Source organism: Anastrepha ludens, chromosome 4, assembly GCF_028408465.1.
Source record: "Anastrepha ludens isolate Willacy chromosome 4, idAnaLude1.1, whole genome shotgun sequence".
Lineage (NCBI taxonomy): Eukaryota > Metazoa > Arthropoda > Insecta > Diptera > Tephritidae > Anastrepha > Anastrepha ludens.
The window spans coordinates 5,410,058-5,431,111 of NC_071500.1; the positions used below are offsets into that span (position 1 = coordinate 5,410,058).

At 35.4% G+C, this 21,054-nt stretch overlaps 1 protein-coding gene across 5 annotated transcripts in view; it reads right to left on the minus strand.

Annotated features, from left to right (window-relative positions):
* Window positions 1-21,054, minus strand: part of LOC128860863 (serine/threonine-protein kinase mig-15) — a 101,419-nt gene that overhangs the window by 73,675 nt on the left and 6,690 nt on the right. For all 5 annotated transcript variants that reach the window (XM_054098637.1, XM_054098639.1, XM_054098638.1 and 2 more), the window contains one exon: window positions 5,818-5,883. In XM_054098637.1, coding sequence (XP_053954612.1) covers window positions 5,818-5,883 — 66 coding nt within the window. The remainder of the gene's footprint in view (window positions 1-5,817; window positions 5,884-21,054) is intronic.

The window sequence follows — 21,054 nt, forward strand, 5'->3', positions numbered from 1 at the left end:
TAAGATCTTTAAGATTTTCTGTTCCTTTTCCCTCTTATGGCTCCCGTTTATTATTAATTAAATTAAAGTCGCTTGGCTGCAGAAGGTTGCTGTTGTTTTAGCACTTCACTAAACTCGATTCGTCTAATTCATCTAACGGAACGCACTGAAAACGTGCTATTTCGGCAGGTTGGGTTCAGAAGAGGGAGATAAGTGTTAGGTGAGTGAGTTTAAGAGGGCATGTGAATAGGCGGTTAGTATCGTGCGATGTGTTATATTCTGTCCGATCCAGTAGTCGCAGTTGTGTTTTGCCCTGGATCTCGCCAGTATTGTTAAAGAGATGTCTTCTAATTCACCAGGCGGTGGCTCACGCTCTAGTAAATGTTTTCTGGGGTTTCCTACAGTAACACCCAAACTTGCTGCGCATTTTGTTGTGGTCCTTGACCGCGAGCATGGAAGCCGCGTTCTGAAGGTGAATTAGGCGGAACATTAGGATGCGTCCCGTGACGGTCCCATGGCAGCCGGTTTTACGTACCAGAATGACTTGGGTTTTTTTCTCGACCAATGGCTGGTCGCCCCAGTAAACTAGCCCTGTATAGTGCGCTGAATCTCACGAGTGCAGATGATTATTCTATTTACTCTTTTTATCTCAAGATATTCAAAACGCATTTCGAGTCCAATTCACCTATTGCTCATTTCGTTACATTTTATAATTTCTAAAATTAAATTCTCTTATTTGTTGAAGGCAATTCATTTAATTCGCTAATATAATTGTTGCTGTATCGATCAAGTGATATTTTAGTTTTAGCTGTTTTTATTTGTTGTTTTATTATTCAATGGTTTGTATTAGCACTAAGTCAACAGTTAGTAAGAACTTTTGTGTTTTTGACTAAAACTTAAATAAAAAAATAAACAAACATGTCACGCAACCAGCGGGCAATCAATTTATTCCAAACATTTTATTCCAAAAAGCAATAATTAGCAACCATTTAGCCCCCAGCTTTAAAAGAAAATTAATGTGAGAGCCTCGGGCCAAATATACAAGCTAGTATACATCTGCTTGTCACAACGTGCATGGTGAGGTGTATTTGAAAAATATCTTCTACCATTCGTATATTTTATACTTCTCCTAAATATAAACATTTAGTCCCGATTTATACACAGAGACATCTGGAAGGAAGACACTGGAGATTCTCTTTTGATGTTTCATTCGCGGTCACACGATCAAAATTGCTTTCGGCAACATTCGTTGCTTTTGACGTTCACTTCTTTAAGTTTAAAAATACGAGTAAGGAGCACAAATCGTGTACGAGAAAAAAACCGCTCTCTCTTCCCCGTCCGTCCTTCTCCCACGAAAAAAAAAGTTTATCTATATAAATCAGGATATAGAGAATTCCCCATCAAAATATATGTTTAATTTGAATTTAAAATAAGAAGAAACTCGAGCTTGGAAGACCCTGCTGACAAGCAAGTACATACGGGTTCGCTTGCCAACTTTTAAGATTGCGCAGCAAATAACTCAGGTATTTTAAAACCCTAAGGCACTAGGCAAAGACTAGCCTACCATCCTAAGCTCTGTAATATTTTGACGAAAATTAAAAGACGCTAAACCATTTGGCTCTTTATTTATGTTTATTCTTCACATCTGCATATCTTCATACGTATGACTGTTTGCTTATAGACCCTGCAGGGAAGAACTAGTGAACCATTTCACTAAAATCTAGTTCACAACTGGTACAATTTTGACCAATACTAACTAATTTTGTACCATTCCAATTATTGTTCTCCTGGGGGGAGAATACAACGGACTTTAATCAAATAATAATACAAAAAATGTTATGGCTCGATTTATTTTGATTAAACCTCGTTTTTATGAATTTCTGACTAACTAAGTGTTGAGGGGAAACGAAATCTAATTTGACGAATATAGTCACTTACCCGTTATGTACTCAGAGATTGACCGAACGTTTATAGGGGTTTTAAACGTCTTAGTTAGTTAGTTAGGAAGCAGTCGATTTCTCTACAGGGAATATCTACTCACTAAACGCACACGAACCAGATACAAATGCATACATACATATGTACATATGTAAATATAATTGTACTCGTATGCATATTAAAAAAATAATTGAGTTCATAAGGCCAAGGGGCCGTTGATGATGCTGCTGGAAGGAGACGAACAGGGGCAATTGGCATAAGACAGCAACAAACATTAGGCTGAATAGTTCGTAGGTTTTTTTGTCAGTTCAATATTGAGAATATTAAGAGCGGTACAAAAACAAAATTGCGTTTGTAAGCGCAAGATTTTCTTTCGTGTTCGCAACGGTTTAGGCGCGTACCTGTACACGAGTGAGTGTGCGTGTGTATGCGAGTGTAAACGATGCGAAGGTTGCGCTCAAAGTTCTCACCACGGCTGTAGGCAATAATAAAAATTAACTACAACTCGAGGCGAAGCAAGGTAAAGTGTATTTATGTATGTATGTATGTATGTATATGTATGTCAAATTGTTTATTGACAAAATGTGGTGCTGTTCCAAGCCATTTTATTGCCAAATTACTTACAAGGCGTGTACTAAAAGTTAAATAAGTTTAAATGAAACTACCAGGAAGCGATTTAGCTGACTTTAACTATAAGCTGATATATGGCTGTACGTGAAGCAAGTGTATACATACATACACGCATTCATATGGAATATGAAACTCCGATTCCTTGCGCGCGTAAAGCTATTGTCAATTTTGGATTTAAATATTGGGTTGGGGAACAAGAAATGTCGTATTTGTGATCGAAATTTGACGCTTTATTTAACGACTTAGAATTATCCGATTGAAGTCAAATATGCCCCGTTTTGCTCGCAAACTTGTTGTCGTTTAGAAGGCAACTTCATTATCCCCCCTTTAACCCCCTTTTTATTTGCAAAAAACTTAGACAACCAGTTTTCGCAAGCCCCCCAACTTGGTATCACCAAGAGCGTTTTGCATGGACCGGAAGAGATGATAGTCACTTGGTGGCAGGTCTGGACTATATGGTGGGTGCGATAGGACATCCCATCCGAACTCCCGTAGCTTCTGGGGGGGGTCATCAAAGATGTGTGAGGACGAGCGTTGTCCTGGTGGAACACAACACCATTCCTATTGACCAGTTCTGGTCGCTTCTGGTCAATCGCCTGCTTCAAACGGTCAAGTTGCTCACAGTAGAGGACCGAATTAAGGGTCTGTCCATAATTGAGCAGCTCATAGTGGATAATTCCCTTCCAATCTCACCAAACACACAGCAAAACCTTCCTGGCGGTCAATCCGGGCTTGGCGATGGTTTGGGCCGGCTCGACGCTTCTCGACGACGATATTTTTTGCTTGGCGTTGTCGTACGTGATCCACTTTTCATCGCCAGTCACCATCCGCTTCAAAAATGGGTCAAGTTCGTTCCGTTTTAGCAGAGAATCGCAAGCGTTGATTCGGTCCAAGAGATGTTTTTGCGTCAACACGTGTGGCACCCTAACATCCAGCTTTTTTTGGAATCCAATCTTCTGCAAATGGTACCAAACGGTTTTGTGGTCTACACCTAGTTTCTGAATAATCGAGCGAATGCCCACATGCCGGTCTCTTTGGATAATTTCAACGATTTTATCAGTCTCTACGTCGATTGGCCTACCGTACGGGGTGCATCTTCGACATCTACTACACCAGAACGAAATCGATCGAACCAACGCTGTGCTCTGCGAATCGTTACAGTATCAGACCCATAAACTTCACAAATTTTTGCCGCCGCCTTCGTTGAATTGTTACCTCTAACGCGCTATAACTTAAGACTGAAACGTACGATCACAACACTGTCAAAGAGACACTTGTAGTATAGATTGTCGTCTTCAAATCGCCGTTTAGTGTGCCCCAATGCAATAAGTACAACGCAAGATATGTTTAAATGTCGCGCTCAATTGACAAAATACGACATTACTTTTTCCCCAACCCAATATAAATTCAATGCCCTTCCGAAACCAGTAAGGAAAATTAAGAAGATTATTAAGAACTTTAAGCACTAGTAGTTTGTGAATGAAGGAATTCTTTGTAAAAACTAGCGAAGAGCGCAAAGATAACTTCAACGTGTTTGGAATAATAGGGGCGCGACGAACTAACAAGTTTTAACTTTTTTCCTACAAAATTTGTTTTTGATGTTTTTGTAGGAGCATAGTGCACTCCACAAAAAAAAAATTGCATATTTTGGTACAAAAGCCAGAAAAAATTTAACAATTTTCAAAAAAAAAAAGGAATGCATCACACACAATACATTTTTATTCAGAATTAAAAAACAATGTCGGTGTGCAAGTTTGAAGTGGCTCAAAATTCTTTTTGATTTTCGACAATTTTTTTTTGCTGATGTGTTGAGCATTTGCTCTCATATAGTACATATCGCCGCATCTTGCTGACAGAAGAACATATCCAACAATATTTCGTACAGTGAAAGAAACGAATGGAACATTCAGAGGTTAAAGGAGGGGTGTAAATAAGTTGAGAATTTTCGTCCATATAAAGAATAAATTCGCAAGTCTTTTATAAGAAAAAATTTTAAAAGGCATATAAAACAAATTGCGAAAAATAAATGCGATTTTGAGCGACTTCAAATTTATATTTTATTATACCAGAATTGAAGTGGCTATACCTTAAAGTTGTTAAAGGTTCTAATTGAAGAGTTGAAAACTTTGAGAAAATTTTGTATTTAAGGCTTTGCGGCATAAGGGTTTTATTGTGCTGCTTTTCTAAAAAAGTTAAAAAAAAAATTGTGAGATAAAAGTTAAAATCTCGTCGCGCTCCTATTATTTCGAACACAGCTGTATGTAGCATCAACAGCAGAATTTTTGGCAGTTGACGCATCATCAACGAAATAAGAGTAATTAATGCTTTAGCCCTTTGCACTGAAGGCCTCACCACAAATCGAAACGTTTCGTAGCGCTTTTGGTAACACATAGAACTTTTATATTTTAATATCTAACGTATGTTTACATCTTTACGAAGATAAATTCTTCAACATTTTCTTTGTATGATATTTGACGAACAACTGCCTAGATGTATTCCGCTCCAAACAAAGTGGTGAGCGAGACTCACCTCTCGAGTTGAAAGGGTTAATACAAAAGCAATTTTTTGTAAGAAAATTCTACCCCACGAAACTCAACTTACATAACCTCTACGTAGAATATCTTTCTAGTCTGGTATTGGTGAATATAATAAAAAATATTTGCCATATACCTATTTTCCCAAACGCTTATCATCTGCTGGTGTGAAGCTTAAAATTTATTTCTCCCTCTAAACTCTGTACAGAAATTTTTAACATTGAATAAATCCTTTTTTTTATTTTTTTTTTTAATTATATTATATATATTTTTTATTATTAAATGCGTTTTTTTAAATTATAGTTATAATTTTTTTTATTTGAAATATATTTTTTTGAGTATATTGTCTTAAAAAATTAAGATAAATCTACCACTTTAAAAAGCTCTATACCAAAATTTTTAACATTGAATAAATCTCAAAATTATAATTTTTTTCAATTTACTTCTTATAATACTCAAGTCTACAAATAAACCAATTTTTATCAGAATTTACGACAATATCCAAAATGCTTTATTCACTTAATTCTCCATGACTCATCTTATGTTCTTAAGAGTATATGAGAGCTGCGCCTGGGGTGCTATAGGAACACCACAAAAAATTACGCTAACTTCCAAATAAGCACTCTTAATGGGACACCCTATAGTTCACTGCTTTTAAAAAGCTAAGTCTCCACTCTTAAATAGATTCTTAAATACATTTTATTGCTTATTAGGTAGGTATAAAATAGTTATTTACCTTGTAGACTTGCCCATAGGTGCCATTGCCGACGACCTCGATTAGCTCGAAGATACCAGCGGGATCCTGAAATATGAAATAGACAAATAAACGTTAAGTTACTGAAATCCTCTTGTAATATAAAATATTATAAATTCGAAAAAAGTTCAAAATAGGCGAAAAATATCCTGACGAAGCACACATGCCAATCACTTTGTTTACAAATCACTTCAAAGATACACAGGTCAATGACATGGAGAAAAAATAAACAAATACAAAAATAAAGAGGTAAGAATGAGGGCGAGCGAAAAATTCTCTAGAAAAAAACACTAAACAGAATTGAACAATAGATTTATTCTATGTATTTGAATCTTGTTTACTACAATCTCACTATTTTCGGATATTCTGGACGAGTACACACTCGTCCAACCAATTTCAACAGGTACACTTCGATTACAACAATTACAAAACAAAGTACAAACAAACAACAAATGAGGCTACAGATGGATATCAAAGGCAGGCATACGAATAAAAATGTGTGCTTTACTATTGTTATTGTGCAGTAAACACACAACTGCCGCACCCACACAGTCAAGTCGTCAATGGAGGAAAGCAAAGGTAAAAACAATTAGAACGCCTGCACCAGAAGCCAAAGGAAGGATGCAAAACAATGATATGGCATGTAATCCGACAAGCAAAACAACAAAAATGCACAATGAGGTGGTGAGTAGTGTAAAGTAGCACGAAGAGGTTTAAAAAAGAAATGAGGCGAGCAAAAATAGTGTTGAAAAATCCGGCAGAAGTGCCAATGAATGCAAATGGCTAGCGGAATGACGGAGGAGGGGTATAGTGTGGAAAGCGGTAACTGCCTCCCACTCGCGACGTCAATGTGAAGGAATCGAACGATTCGGAAAACCCGAATGATAGGCGTGCATGCTTATACACGTTTACTTTTCTATCACACTTTTCTTGCACATATAATATAATATGTACGTATGTATATGAACGTACACAAATATTTTGGGCTTTGGCTTTGTTTTACCTTTTTGTCACTTTGATTGGGTGTTGTTTTCATTTTGCGGTAAGTACTTTTTTTTGCGGTTTGCGGTTTAAGTCAACGAAGAAAATATGTGTCATATGCACACAAACACTCACAAATGCGCACACAAATATACGCACGCATTCCTGCAACTACTACTACCCAGCAGGGAAAGCCCTTCGGTCGAACGAATGCGATTCCAGAGAAATGGAAACCATGACTAGCTTACGCTGATTCTTTCGCTGGGCAATTTTACAAAATGAAATACTAGGGTGGACCAATTTTACTACCGACGGCGTACAGAATGGCGCGAAGACGCCTTAATGAAAATAAGTTCTATGGGCGTGTCATAAGAAAAAAACCATTACTGTTGAGAAAAGCAAATACGTAAAATTGTGGAAACGAACACTTTTTACGGACAAAACTAAAATTAATATGTTTGATCGTGATGCGAATATTTTTGTTTATCGTAAAACAAAAAGCAAAAAGTTCAATCCCCGGTTTACAACAACGCCCTTAAAGCATTGTGGGGGCAACTTGAAAATTTTAGGATCATTCCATTGGAACGGAGTTAGCCTAATAGTGAGATTGAAAGGCAATTTTTAGCTTAGCTCAAAAATGCGATGTAGACATATTCCTTTGAGTTCAAACCACTAAACTAGTTATTCATGCATGATAACGAACCCAATTATTCAGCAAAAGTGATGAAATATTGGTTTTCCAAGGAAAAAATTGACGATAAATGTTTGGGGAATGCTGCTGGAGTGACAGTCCCTGGACTGGATATAAATCCATGTTGTTTCGGTAATGTAGAAACGACTGTCGTGATGGTATAGTCAGTTTAGTAGCGACATATTGGATAGTAGTTTTTCCTAGTTACATATAAATTTTTTCTAGTATCAACGAATAGTAATGTTTTTTGACAATAAGCATCTTCTTCATGGCGAAACGAAAAATCTTGGTCGAATTCCGCTGATGGAGCTGGCAAGTTGCTTCACGTGATTGCCTAAGGACGTTGTGGAAGCAGAAGACTGCATCACAAGTGGAACAAGTAACTTGGCTACAGGCGGAATTTAAAAAAATCCTCAACTCAACTCACTTTTTTTCTGCGCATTTTAAAAATTTATAAATTGAAATACCGCAAGTAACTAACGCTACGATCAGACTTTCGAATTATAACAAGTATTCGATTATTCGAGTAATTGAAAAGCTGCAACTATTCGAATAGTAGCATTCGATTGAAGATCGGCCGTTCCAACATTTTTAAGAGCCATAGTAAATAGCATTGGCGTCGAGCAAGAAATTTTTTCCACTAGTTCAGAGTTTCCTACAGGGTCATAAGTATAAGTACATAGTTGTTCTCTCTTTTTAGTGTTGAAGTAACAACGGTCATTTAACCAACAACAAACAATGAACACTTCCACACTCGGCCAATTCTGCCGCACTAGTACGGTGAAGTGTGAGCGTGTGTGGGTGGGTGTAGATGTAGAAACGCTTGGAGCGTGCATTTGCAGATATGTATGTATGTATGTATGGAAGAGCGTCAGCTCGTATATGTGTATGTGCAATTAGAAATATTTATGGTGATTACTTCATCAGTTTCACCGGACTCAGGTGTTAGATTCTCCAACACCGTTGTTTACCGACGTTCCGCATAAAACATATGTATGTACAAATGTAGATGTAGAACTAATCTCCAACAGCTTGTACGTACCCTGAATTCTCCATAACTCCATGCGCAGTCCCAAAAAAAAAGACCAAAACACAGATAAAGTTCAAATGAAAAGTATTTAACAATTATGGGACGCTATATGAATTTTCGAGCTCTGGTAATCTGAGCATACGTTTGTGTTTGTGCTGTTCCCTTTTTACCGACAGTCGAACAGCTGGAGACAGACCGATAATGCTAATGTTTAAAGTAACAAAAACTATAAAAAGAATCGAAAACAGAAGACAGACGAGCAGCACAAAAGTAGAAATAGAAGAAGGAAACAATCGAGCAAAGGCGTGGAAGCCGTAGATAATGCAGTGTATATTATAAAACAAAGAGAAGGTGGAGTTTTTAAGTTGCACGAGTTAGAAGATGAAGACCCAGCAAAAAGTGTTCGATAGTTTAGTTATATGTATACGTAGTATGTACATACATACATACATACATACGTGTATATATATATGTTCACATGTGTGTATGTATGAATGAAAGAACTCGAATTCCCAACCGTATTTGGAAAAAATATGTCGCCAATAATAAATTTGTATAAAACAAAATATTCCGTTAGATCGCTCACTGCACTGCACTGCACCTTATTTTGTGCAGAATTGACTTAAAATATAAATATAAACGTATTTTTATATGTTAATTTTTTTACAAAATAAAAAATTTTGTAAATATCAAATCGTCATTAAGAAAAGTATCCCAAACAGACATACTCAGAGAATCTTAAATTTTTAACAGAAGCATGAAATAGTATTTGAAGCAATTCATAGGCGAAAATTTAGCGAATGTACATTCATAATACTTCACCCATCTAACACCCGGCCCACCCAATCGAAACAGCATGTTCCTTGCGTCTACCGCTAAGCTCTATACTAAACAGCTACAAAAACAACAACCTTATCATGGAAACTTACTTCCAAAGTTGAGTGTTGTGTCGCTCAAATGGTGCGCTTTATTTAACCCTTTTGCATCACCGCTCGAAATGCGCGATGTACCCAAAATACTTTGCGCCAATAAGACTTTTACTGTTTGTTCTAATGAAAAATAATGTTACAGGATTACCGAAATTATTCATTTCTCTAACTTTAAAAAAAACGTAATTTATTGCGGATTATTCCGCTCTTGGTGATAAGAGACTTTTTCTTCGCGTGGACTATTTCGATCTTGGTGATAAGAGGAATTTTTTGTTGAGGGATTATTCCGTTAAATGATTCAAAAACAGTGCGCTCTGGAACAAGTTTTTTTTTAGTTTGGCGGCTATATTGACAAACAAAATTGTCAAGAAACCAATGTAACCGATGAAAATGGCAATTTGACAGTTATCTTAAATTTCAAGTTGAAAACATTGCCGGAATTCTGGAGTTTAACAACAAAAAAGTTGTTTCATAAGTGGTTGCGGCGGTTTTTTCTGCTTTGAAGGCACTTAAATTCACAATTAAATCCGTTGAAAGAAAAACTAAAATTTATTTAATACAATGATTTATTTAGATAGAGAGTTGACATCCGAGTTGACTGACGAACAATGCGTAAGAGAGATAAAAGAATAATGAAATGCAAATATGTATAGCGATGAAAAAGGTATATCGATGTTGTTGAAGTGAACTCAACAAGAGGTATATCGATGTTGTCGAAATGAACCCAACAATAAGAGTTGTTAGATGGGCAATATTTTTTTCGTTGCCTGATAACTAACATAATACACAAGAGTAATATAATTTTTATATTTAAATTAAAGCTTAGATCACAATGAAATGACTGAATTATTTAGTTTTTGAGCAACAAATAAAAAGTGAAAGGAGTTTCTGATATTTTATAACCGGGAAAAAATATTTCCGAATTCTTTTGTGATACACTGTATACATACAGTGGCGGACAGAAGTCTACATACGGGAGGGGTGTATTTTCGTTGTTTACAAAGTACAAACACTTTGCTTAAAAAAGTGTTTATGCAATTTCATTTGAAATCTTTTTCTAATCGACTTAACTAAAACAAATCCATTCTTTAACATAAAACAACACATTTATCTGTTTGTCTATTTCTTTCCTTTTCTTATGTTTGTTGCTTTGCTAATGTTGATTTTAGTTGCAATTTGAATACTTAAGCATCTACAATGGCTTCTCGAAAAGAAATATCAGGTGACGTTAGTAACCTAGTTATTCAGCACAAGAAAGAAAAAAATCATACGGTGAAATTTCAAAAATCTTAAACTTAAGTCGTGCAGACCATTGAAAAAAACTTTAAAAATAGTGGTTTCACCGAAAATAAGCCGCGCAGTGGCCGCCCGAGCAAACTACTTCGCAGAGATTGATTCTAAAAGAAGTGGGCAAAAATCCAAAAGTTTCTGCTCCGAAGTTGGCCGAGGATATAGCAAGCTCATCCAACAACTGTGTTCATCCAAGAGCAATTCAAAGAGCTCAGAACAAAAACGGCTTTCATAGTAGAACACCACGAAAAAAGCCTCTTATTTCTGAAAAAACCCGTAAACTTCGCCTGCAGTTCGCCAAAGCAAAAAGTTTTGTTTACAGACGAGTCGAAGTTTAAAATATTCGGTAGCGATGGAAGAGCAAAAGTGTGGAGGAAAAAAATACTGCATTGAGTCCGAAGAATTTGGTATAAACAGTGAAGCATGGTGGCGGCAATGTAATGGTTTGGGGAGCTGTTGCTGCATCTGGAGTTTGGAAGATTAGTATTTATTGGAGGTAATATGGATCGTTATAAATACAAATCACTATTGGAAGTCAATCTGAAATCTTCGGTGGATGATTTGGAGGTTTGGTTGGTTCTTTCAACAGGATAACGATCCAAAGCACACAGCACACATTGCTAAGGATTGGCTGCTTTACCATGTTCCAAGGCAATTAATACACCACCGCAAAACCCAGATTTGAATATTATTGAATATGTCTGGGAAATTTTAGATCGAAAAATTAGAAAAAAACGAATTTCAAGCGCTTCAGTACTCAAAGAACGACCAATTGAAGTTTGGAACAATATAACTTCTGCAGGCTTCAAGCTGTAATTGATGCTAATGCAGGACCAACTAAATACTAAGAAGCAATATTACTTAGAGTTAAGTGAAGTTTTCCACACTGAAGTGAGATATTTGTGTACTGTATGTAGACTTTTGTCAACGTTGGTTTTAGGTTTTCTTGCCATAGCTTTGCTATTTTATGTTAATGTATGGATTTTTTTAAGTTTATAATGATTAGAAAAAGCTTTCAAATAAAACTGTGTAAACACATTTTTCAGTAAAGTTTTTGAACTTTCAATCCAGTGGAAATAGGGGGTGTATGTAGACTTTTGTCGGTCACGGTACATATGTGCATATCTGGCAAGGATTGTTATTTCAGCAACATTCCTCTAACATTTATGCTGTTACAACAAGAACAATAATAAAAATAATTCGCTGCCGATTTAGTGGCATAATCGAAACTCCATTTTAATTACTAAGCTACAATTACCTACTTTTTGTGAGCTGAAAATGAAAGGCTCATTTTGGACAATCTACACCCTCAGCAGTCTACCAAAAATGCAAAATCGCTATTTCATCCGCTAAGCACGACAACCACGTTTTGAGCCGTCTTGATGATGTGAACTGGCCGACCACAAGTTACTATTAGACCCTACTAGACTCTTGTTTGTAGATCAATGTTATATGAATAGTCCAGAAGTAAAATATTTTCTTGTTTTAAATATTTTTGCGATACATTTTCTTCTCTTCAGCATTATGCTTCTTGTTAATCGAAGCCAATCGGAAATACCCAGTGAGTAGTCGCCAAACAAATCTTATAACAGCTTCTTTCGATTCACCAACCACCCAGCGAGTAGTGAATAAAGCCAAAAAAAAAAGTCGTTTTAGTACAACGTCGCAGATGAAATGGCTACTGCATTATTATCGTTTTGACAAACACTTAAGTAATCTCGTTCTTTTTCCTGCTTTGCATGCTTTAAAATTGTAAAAAATGAAATATCTCTACTTATACTTGGAAGCACTGGCCGGCTATAAACAGAGTCCAAGCACTGCTTGTGCTTTCACATACTAATTTTTCACTTAGCGAGCAGAAAAATGGTGAATCGGAAACAACTAATCTCGCCTAGCTTTCCAAGCACTTAGCGCTATTTTTTGGTGTTCGGGTCGAGGCGATCAGTGTTGGTGGTAGAATATGAAATATGTTGTCGCTGAATTCAATCCTGTAATTTAAATTCCCACCAAACTTTGTTCTTTACAAAATGTCCAGATTTGTATTGTAAAACCCAATTTCCATCGGTGGATTGATAGTCAGTTGGGTGTTTTCCGTTCAAAAATGTCGACCTCAAAAACTGTCGCACCATATGCCTTTGGTGTTTACATACTTATTAGTCGAGCATTTATGTATAAATATGTGCATATGATGGATAAACGTTTATACTTTTTTGCATTGATATAATACTTCCTCGACTCCAACAGCGATAGCACCAACATACCCAAGCCTCTCTCCAGCTGAACGCATTTACTTATAATACTAAACTCATAAACAGACCGAAACATTTGATGTCGTCACCGTTGCTGTTACTCCTGCGCGACGTTGTGGAAGCGAGCATGCACACATACATATGTAAATAGCAACCCGCAGACTGTGTATGGCCAGCAAATCTGTTTACTCGGGCCATTTCATGCCAGAGGTAGATATCAAAACCCTGTAGGGGGATTTGATGCAGTTTGTTCGGGCGGTAACACTGCCACACGACTACATACATACATATGTACATATACGCGTATCTCGTCGCCACTGCGCTGTTGTATTATAGCTGTAGATTTCTAGTATTTTCACTATTGCCACTGTTCGAATTTGTGGTGGGCGAACGTGTTTACCTTACTGCCAAAAAATATTAACAAATTGAGGCGAGTGAATGTGGGTTAATATGAAAATTAAATAAAGTAAAACGACACAATGCATACAATTCAATTTCAAGTAATTCGAAAGCAACTAGCAAAATATTCAACAAATATAACGGTTGTTTTTATATACAAAAATGTGTATCTAAATTCGCATTAAATCAACTTCACTGGTTATCCAAACTAAAGTGTAACCGTAACCGTAGCAATCAGCTGTTCTGATCGAACACATGGGCATCAATGTAAACGTAAGCGTAACCGTAAGCAACTGTGAAATACTTTATATTTGTTTTGTCATTTGAGATAAAAACATTTAATATTAGAAATAAACGACGAAAAATTAATTGATTTAGCGGAAAATTCTCCCTGTTTTTATGGCAAAATGCAAATGTTGTCATTAATTCTACTTCAACATCAGCTGTTTACGGTTACGGCATGACTAATCGACAAATGCTGTAATGTTGGGTCTATGGTGATGGTTTGGGCTATGGCGTATGGCTATACGGCACCACTAAAATCAAACAGCCATACATAGTTTATTTTATAAAATTCAACAAGTAAACATTTCATTTTTGTTTTAGTTAATCGATTCAAGCCAATTTTTCTATTAAGATCAGTGAACAGTTTCTTGGTGGAACCGTACTTTGCCAGGACCTATGCTTTCTGTGCACTCAAACACAAATAAAGGGTCCTTCCAAAGTGACGCCTAGATATCAGTAGGGAATAATTCCTAGACGGCAGATGAATAATTTTACACGAAAGAATAACTCGTTAAAATTATTGAAACTGATTGAGGAAATAATCGATCTTTCAGAACATATCGCAAAATTGGTGATTTTTTAAGTGGAAATAATCGTTCGTTGAATTAGTCGATAATTCAAAGTCTGGTGAAAAAATTTCAACAATAGAAAAGGGAGTGGCATACCGAAAACTGGATGTTCTGTTGAGAATATTGCTGCTGTAATGCAAAGTGTTGCTGAAAAATCTTCAACGTCGATATCACGACGTTCTCCACAAGTAGGCATTGATGAATCGACTTTGTGGCGGATTCACCTCTAGACGTGCCATGGAGAACGTTTAAATCATTTCATTTTTCATATATATGTTGTTTGAATAACAATAGAGAAACCTGAAAGAACCTACATTTGTAATGTTTTATTTTAAAACAACATCTAGACACATCTTTTGGAAGACCCTTTAAGGAGAAATTATGATATTCATCGAATATTTACTTAAAAATTCAACCTGTAATTAATCATTTCCAAAGTAAATTAAATATTTTGAATCGCTTTTCTTTCACAATTCAGAAAAAAATAGAACTGAATTTTTAATTGTTTTAAATTTTTTTTTTTTTAATCCTTATTTTTTTTAATTTTTAATGAGTTGTGTTTTAATTTTAAATTTTTTTAATTCCAAGGAACAAATTTCATTCAATAACCGTATTTCTTAAAAAAGGAAACAAGTTTTATAATTATTTCGGAATATTTTTTTTTTTGTTTGTAAATATGAATTTGTTGTAATTTTTGTTTAAGAAATGAGTAACAAATGAAATTTTTATTTTTTTTTTTCATTTAATGATAAAATTTGTAAGTGAGAAATAATGAAATTTTTTATAAAAAAAATTTGTATACGAAAATGTAATTAAAAAATGTTAAATATAAAAGTTTTAATTATACAAAAAAAAATGTTTTTTCTATAAAAAATTTCATTAGTTACTCATTTCTTAAAAAAAAAATTTAAGTAAATTCATATTTATAAGTACAAACGAAAAAAAATATTCAGAATCTGAGCTAGCAGATCACTTTCCAGCTACCTTTTTAAAGTCAAGCGCATATTTCTTGCAGAGCAAGGACTGTTAGAAGGGCTATAAGACAATAAAAAGTGCGTTTAGGGTACCCTCCTGGAATTTCTTCATATGCTGTCTTCGGGTAAGTATCGATAATTCTCGTTACTAACTTCAAGCGTTTCCTCATACATCATACCAATTTGAGCAGAAATGTGGACTATAGTGTCTGTTCCATGAAACGGCAGACTGTGCATAGATACTAAATACAAGGGGGCACTTTATCTACTTGGTGGTTACTAGAAAGCTCTGAAAGATCTCTTTCTGTACGTCCGACTTTTACAGTGGTTTAATTTTAATGAACTGCAGTGGGCTTTTCAGCGCTGCGCCGTGCCAAAACAGCTTGTTTACTTTACATACCGTTAGACGAGATTGACGACAACGATGATATGAGCACTCATTTATTTTTTTCTTTTTTTCGTTACTCAGAACCAATTTGGTGCATCAATTTTCGTAAAAATCGAATAAAGCTGGCAAAAATTTATATAAATTAATTCCCTCACACTTTGGCCCGTTTTGTACTCCGGACAAGTGCAAGATTTGAAAAAACTCACTTGTCTCCTTTAATTATTTTCATATTCTCGCACATTTTGTTTCACCTTCTTTGTGTGCCACAGCGACGGCAACTTTTGTTTCTTGACCTTTGGAGCACATTACCCTCTGCGTGCGCCATCTCAGTGTGAACATTTGAACGCACATCAAAAGCCGTAAAGTACCTACTTATGTGCGTATTAAATACAGTATTGATAAGCCCAGCAGCTGTCGAGACGATTTTACATGGAGGTTGTTGCCACACAGTCATTGCTCTCCGAGGCTTCACCACTCCGCACACCAAGAGTTGACAAAATTTGGTCTTTTGTGGCACATTAATGGAGCTTACTTAAACGCGTGCAATTCGATTTTTTTGCTTTTCGTTATTTTTTTTCTCAGGCTAGGCAAACATTCCTAATTTCCAGCTCTGTTTGGTTTTCACTCTCCCAACGCCTCCAGCAGTGGTACAATGCCATTCGGACAGCGCAGACGCAGCAAATGTTAAGAGTTACGAATAGCATAAAGCCGAAAAAGCTTAACGACACCGGCTGGGCTAATGCCATGTGATGGGCACACATCCCCTCCCCTTCTGACCGATTTCGTATTCTTACGCGCACTGGCACGCACTGTCGCGCGCTTTACAGACAGATTGTTAAAGAGAACAAACAGCCCACCATGCTGAAACATGCCGGGTCATGTGTTTTTTTTTTGTCAATTCTTTCAGACATTTTGATGCCGTGTAGGTGAGTATGTTGTGGGGATAGAGCCGATATGCAATGAAATAAAACATTTAGTGTAACACTGTGGATTGTCTGCACATACTTAAGTGGTAATAATTATTGACAAAAAATAAATTGGATGTATCTTCCAAAAATTTGCGATGTTTTTTGTTTTTTTGGGTATTGGAGTAATTGAGATTTCAGCAAACAAAAAAGAAAAAAAAAATCCTAAATTAAGTTGTTGCTGAGTGACAGTCCTTGGCCGGATGTCGGCTCGTTTCGGTAACGTGGAACAGACTGTCGTGGGAACGCCCAAAATTTAGTAAAATTCTTTGACGAGCACTACTGCAATTAATTTCAGCAACTTAACCTCTAAACCTCCGTACCCAGGATTTATTTGACAAAATATTTGCATGTGGTTCGCATTTAATTTTTGGTTGCTCGGAGTAGTATGTAAAGCAGTACATTTTACGTATGAATTCATTTATTTCTAAAATATTAGGGAAATATGTAGTATTACGATGACTTCAGGTTATTAGATTTGCAAAACAAAAATAAATTAATAAATTCTGAGAGCAACTCACTTCTCTACCGCCTCATATGAGTATTAACATTGTTAATGTTATGTCACAGCATAAAATATTTCTGAACTGCAAAGTCTTAGTCGGAGTTTTTCGATGGCACTATCATAACCATTAAATATGTTTGACTAACGGAAAACCATCGACAAATATCTTTATAATTTATACTCTCCAAATTAACAATGGGAACATTGTATTGTTGTTTTGTTAGTTCTTTACAGATCTTAAAATATTTAACATAAATATTAAACTAAGCCATACTTGCATAACTGCAAAGGTGCATTATGTCAATGTCAACATAAGGTATAGTGGGAGCGTATAAGAGAACATAGCTATGTTATGTTTACAGTTTGCATGTAATGCACAAGTACACTAGTAGGCCCGCGCAGATGTTAACCTCTCAGGCAGTCGCTTTTTTTGTAGTTCATATTTTATTTCGTTTCATTATTATCGGATATTTGACGTATTTGAGATGCAGCGGGCACATGAGCAGCTCACTTGCATCGTTGTTATTGTTTGAACTTCACCTTTTTTTATCACACTTTACAAAAGATATGTACAATACATATAATTTAATTTTATTAAGATCAAGCCTAGTCTTTGCAAACGTTTTATTTTTTATTTTTTGGCTTACAGTTTTTAGTTTCTAGTTTACAGCTTTTAAAGAGTCTCAGGCTCTCTACTCTTTCTAAAGGGTGATTTTTTAGCTATTATCTTTTTAAACACTTGGTTTAAACAGCTGACGCACGTTTCGTGTTTTGTTCCACTGTCAAACATCTTCAGTTTGGTCTATAATTTAACCATAATCGTCTTACAAACGAACAACGCTTGCAAATCATTGCATTTTATTATAAAAATGCGTGTTCTGTTAAGAAAGTTTAAAGTCGAAAAATTGTGTTCAGCGACGAAGCTCATTTTTGGATCAATGGGTACGTAAATAAGCAGAATTGTCGATTGGAGTGAAGATCAGCCAGAAGAATTGCAAGAGCAACCAATGTATCCAGAAAAGGCCACAGTTTGGTGTGGTTTTCGGGCTGGAGGTATCATCGGACCGTACTTCTTCAAAGATGCTGCGAATCGTAACGTAACTGTGAATGTCAACTTTTTTTTTGCCCAAAATACAAGTGCTTGACTTGCATGACATGTGGTTTCAGCAAGACGGTGCCACATGCCACACAGCACGCGTAACAATGAGAGAGGCGAGTGCGGTGAACATTTTATTTCACGTTCGGGACCTGTCAATTGGCCACCCAGGTCGTGCGATATAACACCTTTAGACTAGATTTTTGTGGGGCTATGTTAAAGCTCATGTCTATTCAGACAAACTTGCTTCAATTAACGCATTGGAAGACAACATTAAGGGGTTATACGCAGTTATGACTTTCAAAAAAATCGATTTTTTTTATTGCATTTTTGTAATGTACATATGGGCATTTCTCCAATGTCGAATGCGACATTCGTACGCATTCAAACTGAAAAAAAACATATACCAATACATTATTTTTTTTCTTTGACAAAAGGCGAAAGCTATAGCACTTGATTAGCACTATGATTGGTGCCAAGGTTGATTTTGGGAAATTGTTCGTTTTCAAGATAATTACTAAAAATCAAGCCATTCGCATGCGACAAAAACAGAAGTCGCTTTCAAAGCAAAAAAATCAAACAGTTTTTTCAGCGAAACCTGAAGAAATATATTAATGTGACTAATTTTTAAATGTTATGCATTGATGTATCTTAATAATGCTTTTTATTTTATTCAAAAATATTAAGTAGTTTATTTTTTATTTAATTTTAATCACTGTCGCACGCGACATATCCATCATACTTTTTATATTTATTTTTTTACTTTTTATGTAATTAGACATGCAAAAGATGATTATAAATGATTTTTAATATATTCAATATATTTATTTTAACAACCAAAATTATAAACTTAACAAAATATCTTCAATAAAGAAAAACAAAAATAAGTATATTAATCTTATATACTATGTAAAAGCAAAGAACGGAAACTAACTTAACTGAGAATAGTATTACTAATGTCAAATAAAGTTCTTTTAATGGAATATGCAGTCCTAGCTGCTTCTAACTGTTGGCCATCGCAACAAAACGAATGCAACTAGGATATACCTGGAATATTTTTCACTTCCTTCCATTTTTCGTCCAACTTATAATGAAGAGACAAATTTTCAATTTGAGCAGATGGCATAAAATACATTTTAATTCCATTTGTGTTGTTTTGTGCACATTGATAAAACGATAGTGCATCCGGTAAAACAACGTTTTTAGATTTTGTTATTTGCCACACTTTTCTTTTAATGACGGCTCCAACTCCATCAACGGCTCCCTTTCCGTGAGAACTGGCATTACTAGTCATTAACATAAAGCGCTTAGCTACTAATTTGCCTTCAATTATAATGGCGTCTTTCTTTCCTGAAGCTTGCACACTAATATTATAATTCTGATAAAAAGCATTGAGGCATTAATTAGGCTTTCTGGTACGGTTCTGTTGGATTGGTTAACGTTTTTCTTTTCTTCAAACTGCTTATATTTTTTTACCAGGACTTCAAGAACTTTTAGCCTTCTGTGCATGTCTTTTGGCATCGCTTTCTCCACTTTTTTAACAGCTTTCGCCAAGGTTTGTCTACATTCGTAAGGTGCGTTTCGGCTTTGACGTGCATATGACATTCCATTTTCTAAGAGTTTTTGGCGCCTCTCTCGTTGTCGTATGCGATTATACTTCCGTTTTTCTTGAATTATATCTTCTTTGCCTTCAGCCAGTGCTCTCCACGTTTGTCTAGCTTTCCGCATTCTTTCCTTGTTTCTTAATTTATAGTTTTGTAATTTTGTTTCATCATCCTTTAACCTTTCTCTCCACCGTTTACAGTTCGCCTTATTTTTCTCGCCACCGTTTTTACTCATCTACATTCAAAAATTTTATATTCTGTATTTACATATACTAATAAAGATATTTTCGAACGAAAATTTATTTTGAATCTGTACATTTTACACTTACGATGTCGCACGCTACAAGTTTGAAATAAGTTAAAAGAGCAAAGGGCTGATTATTTTCCAGCAAAGTTTTGTTTATTAAATTAGCAATAAAAATATCTATTTGCTACTAATATTTGATGCAAATTGTACAACTACCTTCGACTCACTGATAACAAATGTTCTTTTTCAATGTCGCACGCGACATCGAGTTATACGGTAAATCAAAGAAAAATTTACCATAATTGGCAATCGCATCGTTCCTTTTACATTTTTCTTACATTCTTTACATATAAACCGAGATTTAGAAAAGTAAATGTCACGGCATAATATATCTTATCAAGATCATTAATCAAAACAAAACATGCAACAGAAATGTTTAAAATGGAACTTTTGCACTGGTTCGACTTTGCATTCGAATATTTCAAAATGTGGTTTGTACAAATGTAAAATTTGTTTACATTAGTTACATTTGATAGATTCCCTATAAAAATATGTTAAAACAACATAATTTTATAGACTTTGAATTTTTTGGCTTCGGTTGACATTTCTGTGGAAATGCCCATATGTATATTCAAAAGTATACGCACGAAATTTGAAGTAGGTCTAAGCAATACTTTCGGAGTTATACCTAAATATGTAGAGATGCCTCGGCACGTTTTAAGGTAGGTATTGAAACTTTAAACGTGTTTTTTCAAAACGGCATTTTTCAAGTCGGTGTACACGATATCTCGAAAACGGCTTGTTTGATCGGTCAACCGTTTTAACTCAATCTTTAAAGATACATTTTCTAGTAATTAATCGTTCCTTTTGTAAATCTGATACTTATTTTCCATTTTATAATAAATTTACGGTCAAATTTTAACGTAAAAATCGAAATCATTTCTTTTAAAAGCTGCCATTTTGTGAAAATTCACTATTTTGATTAGCCGAACGATTAATTACTAGATAATCTAATAT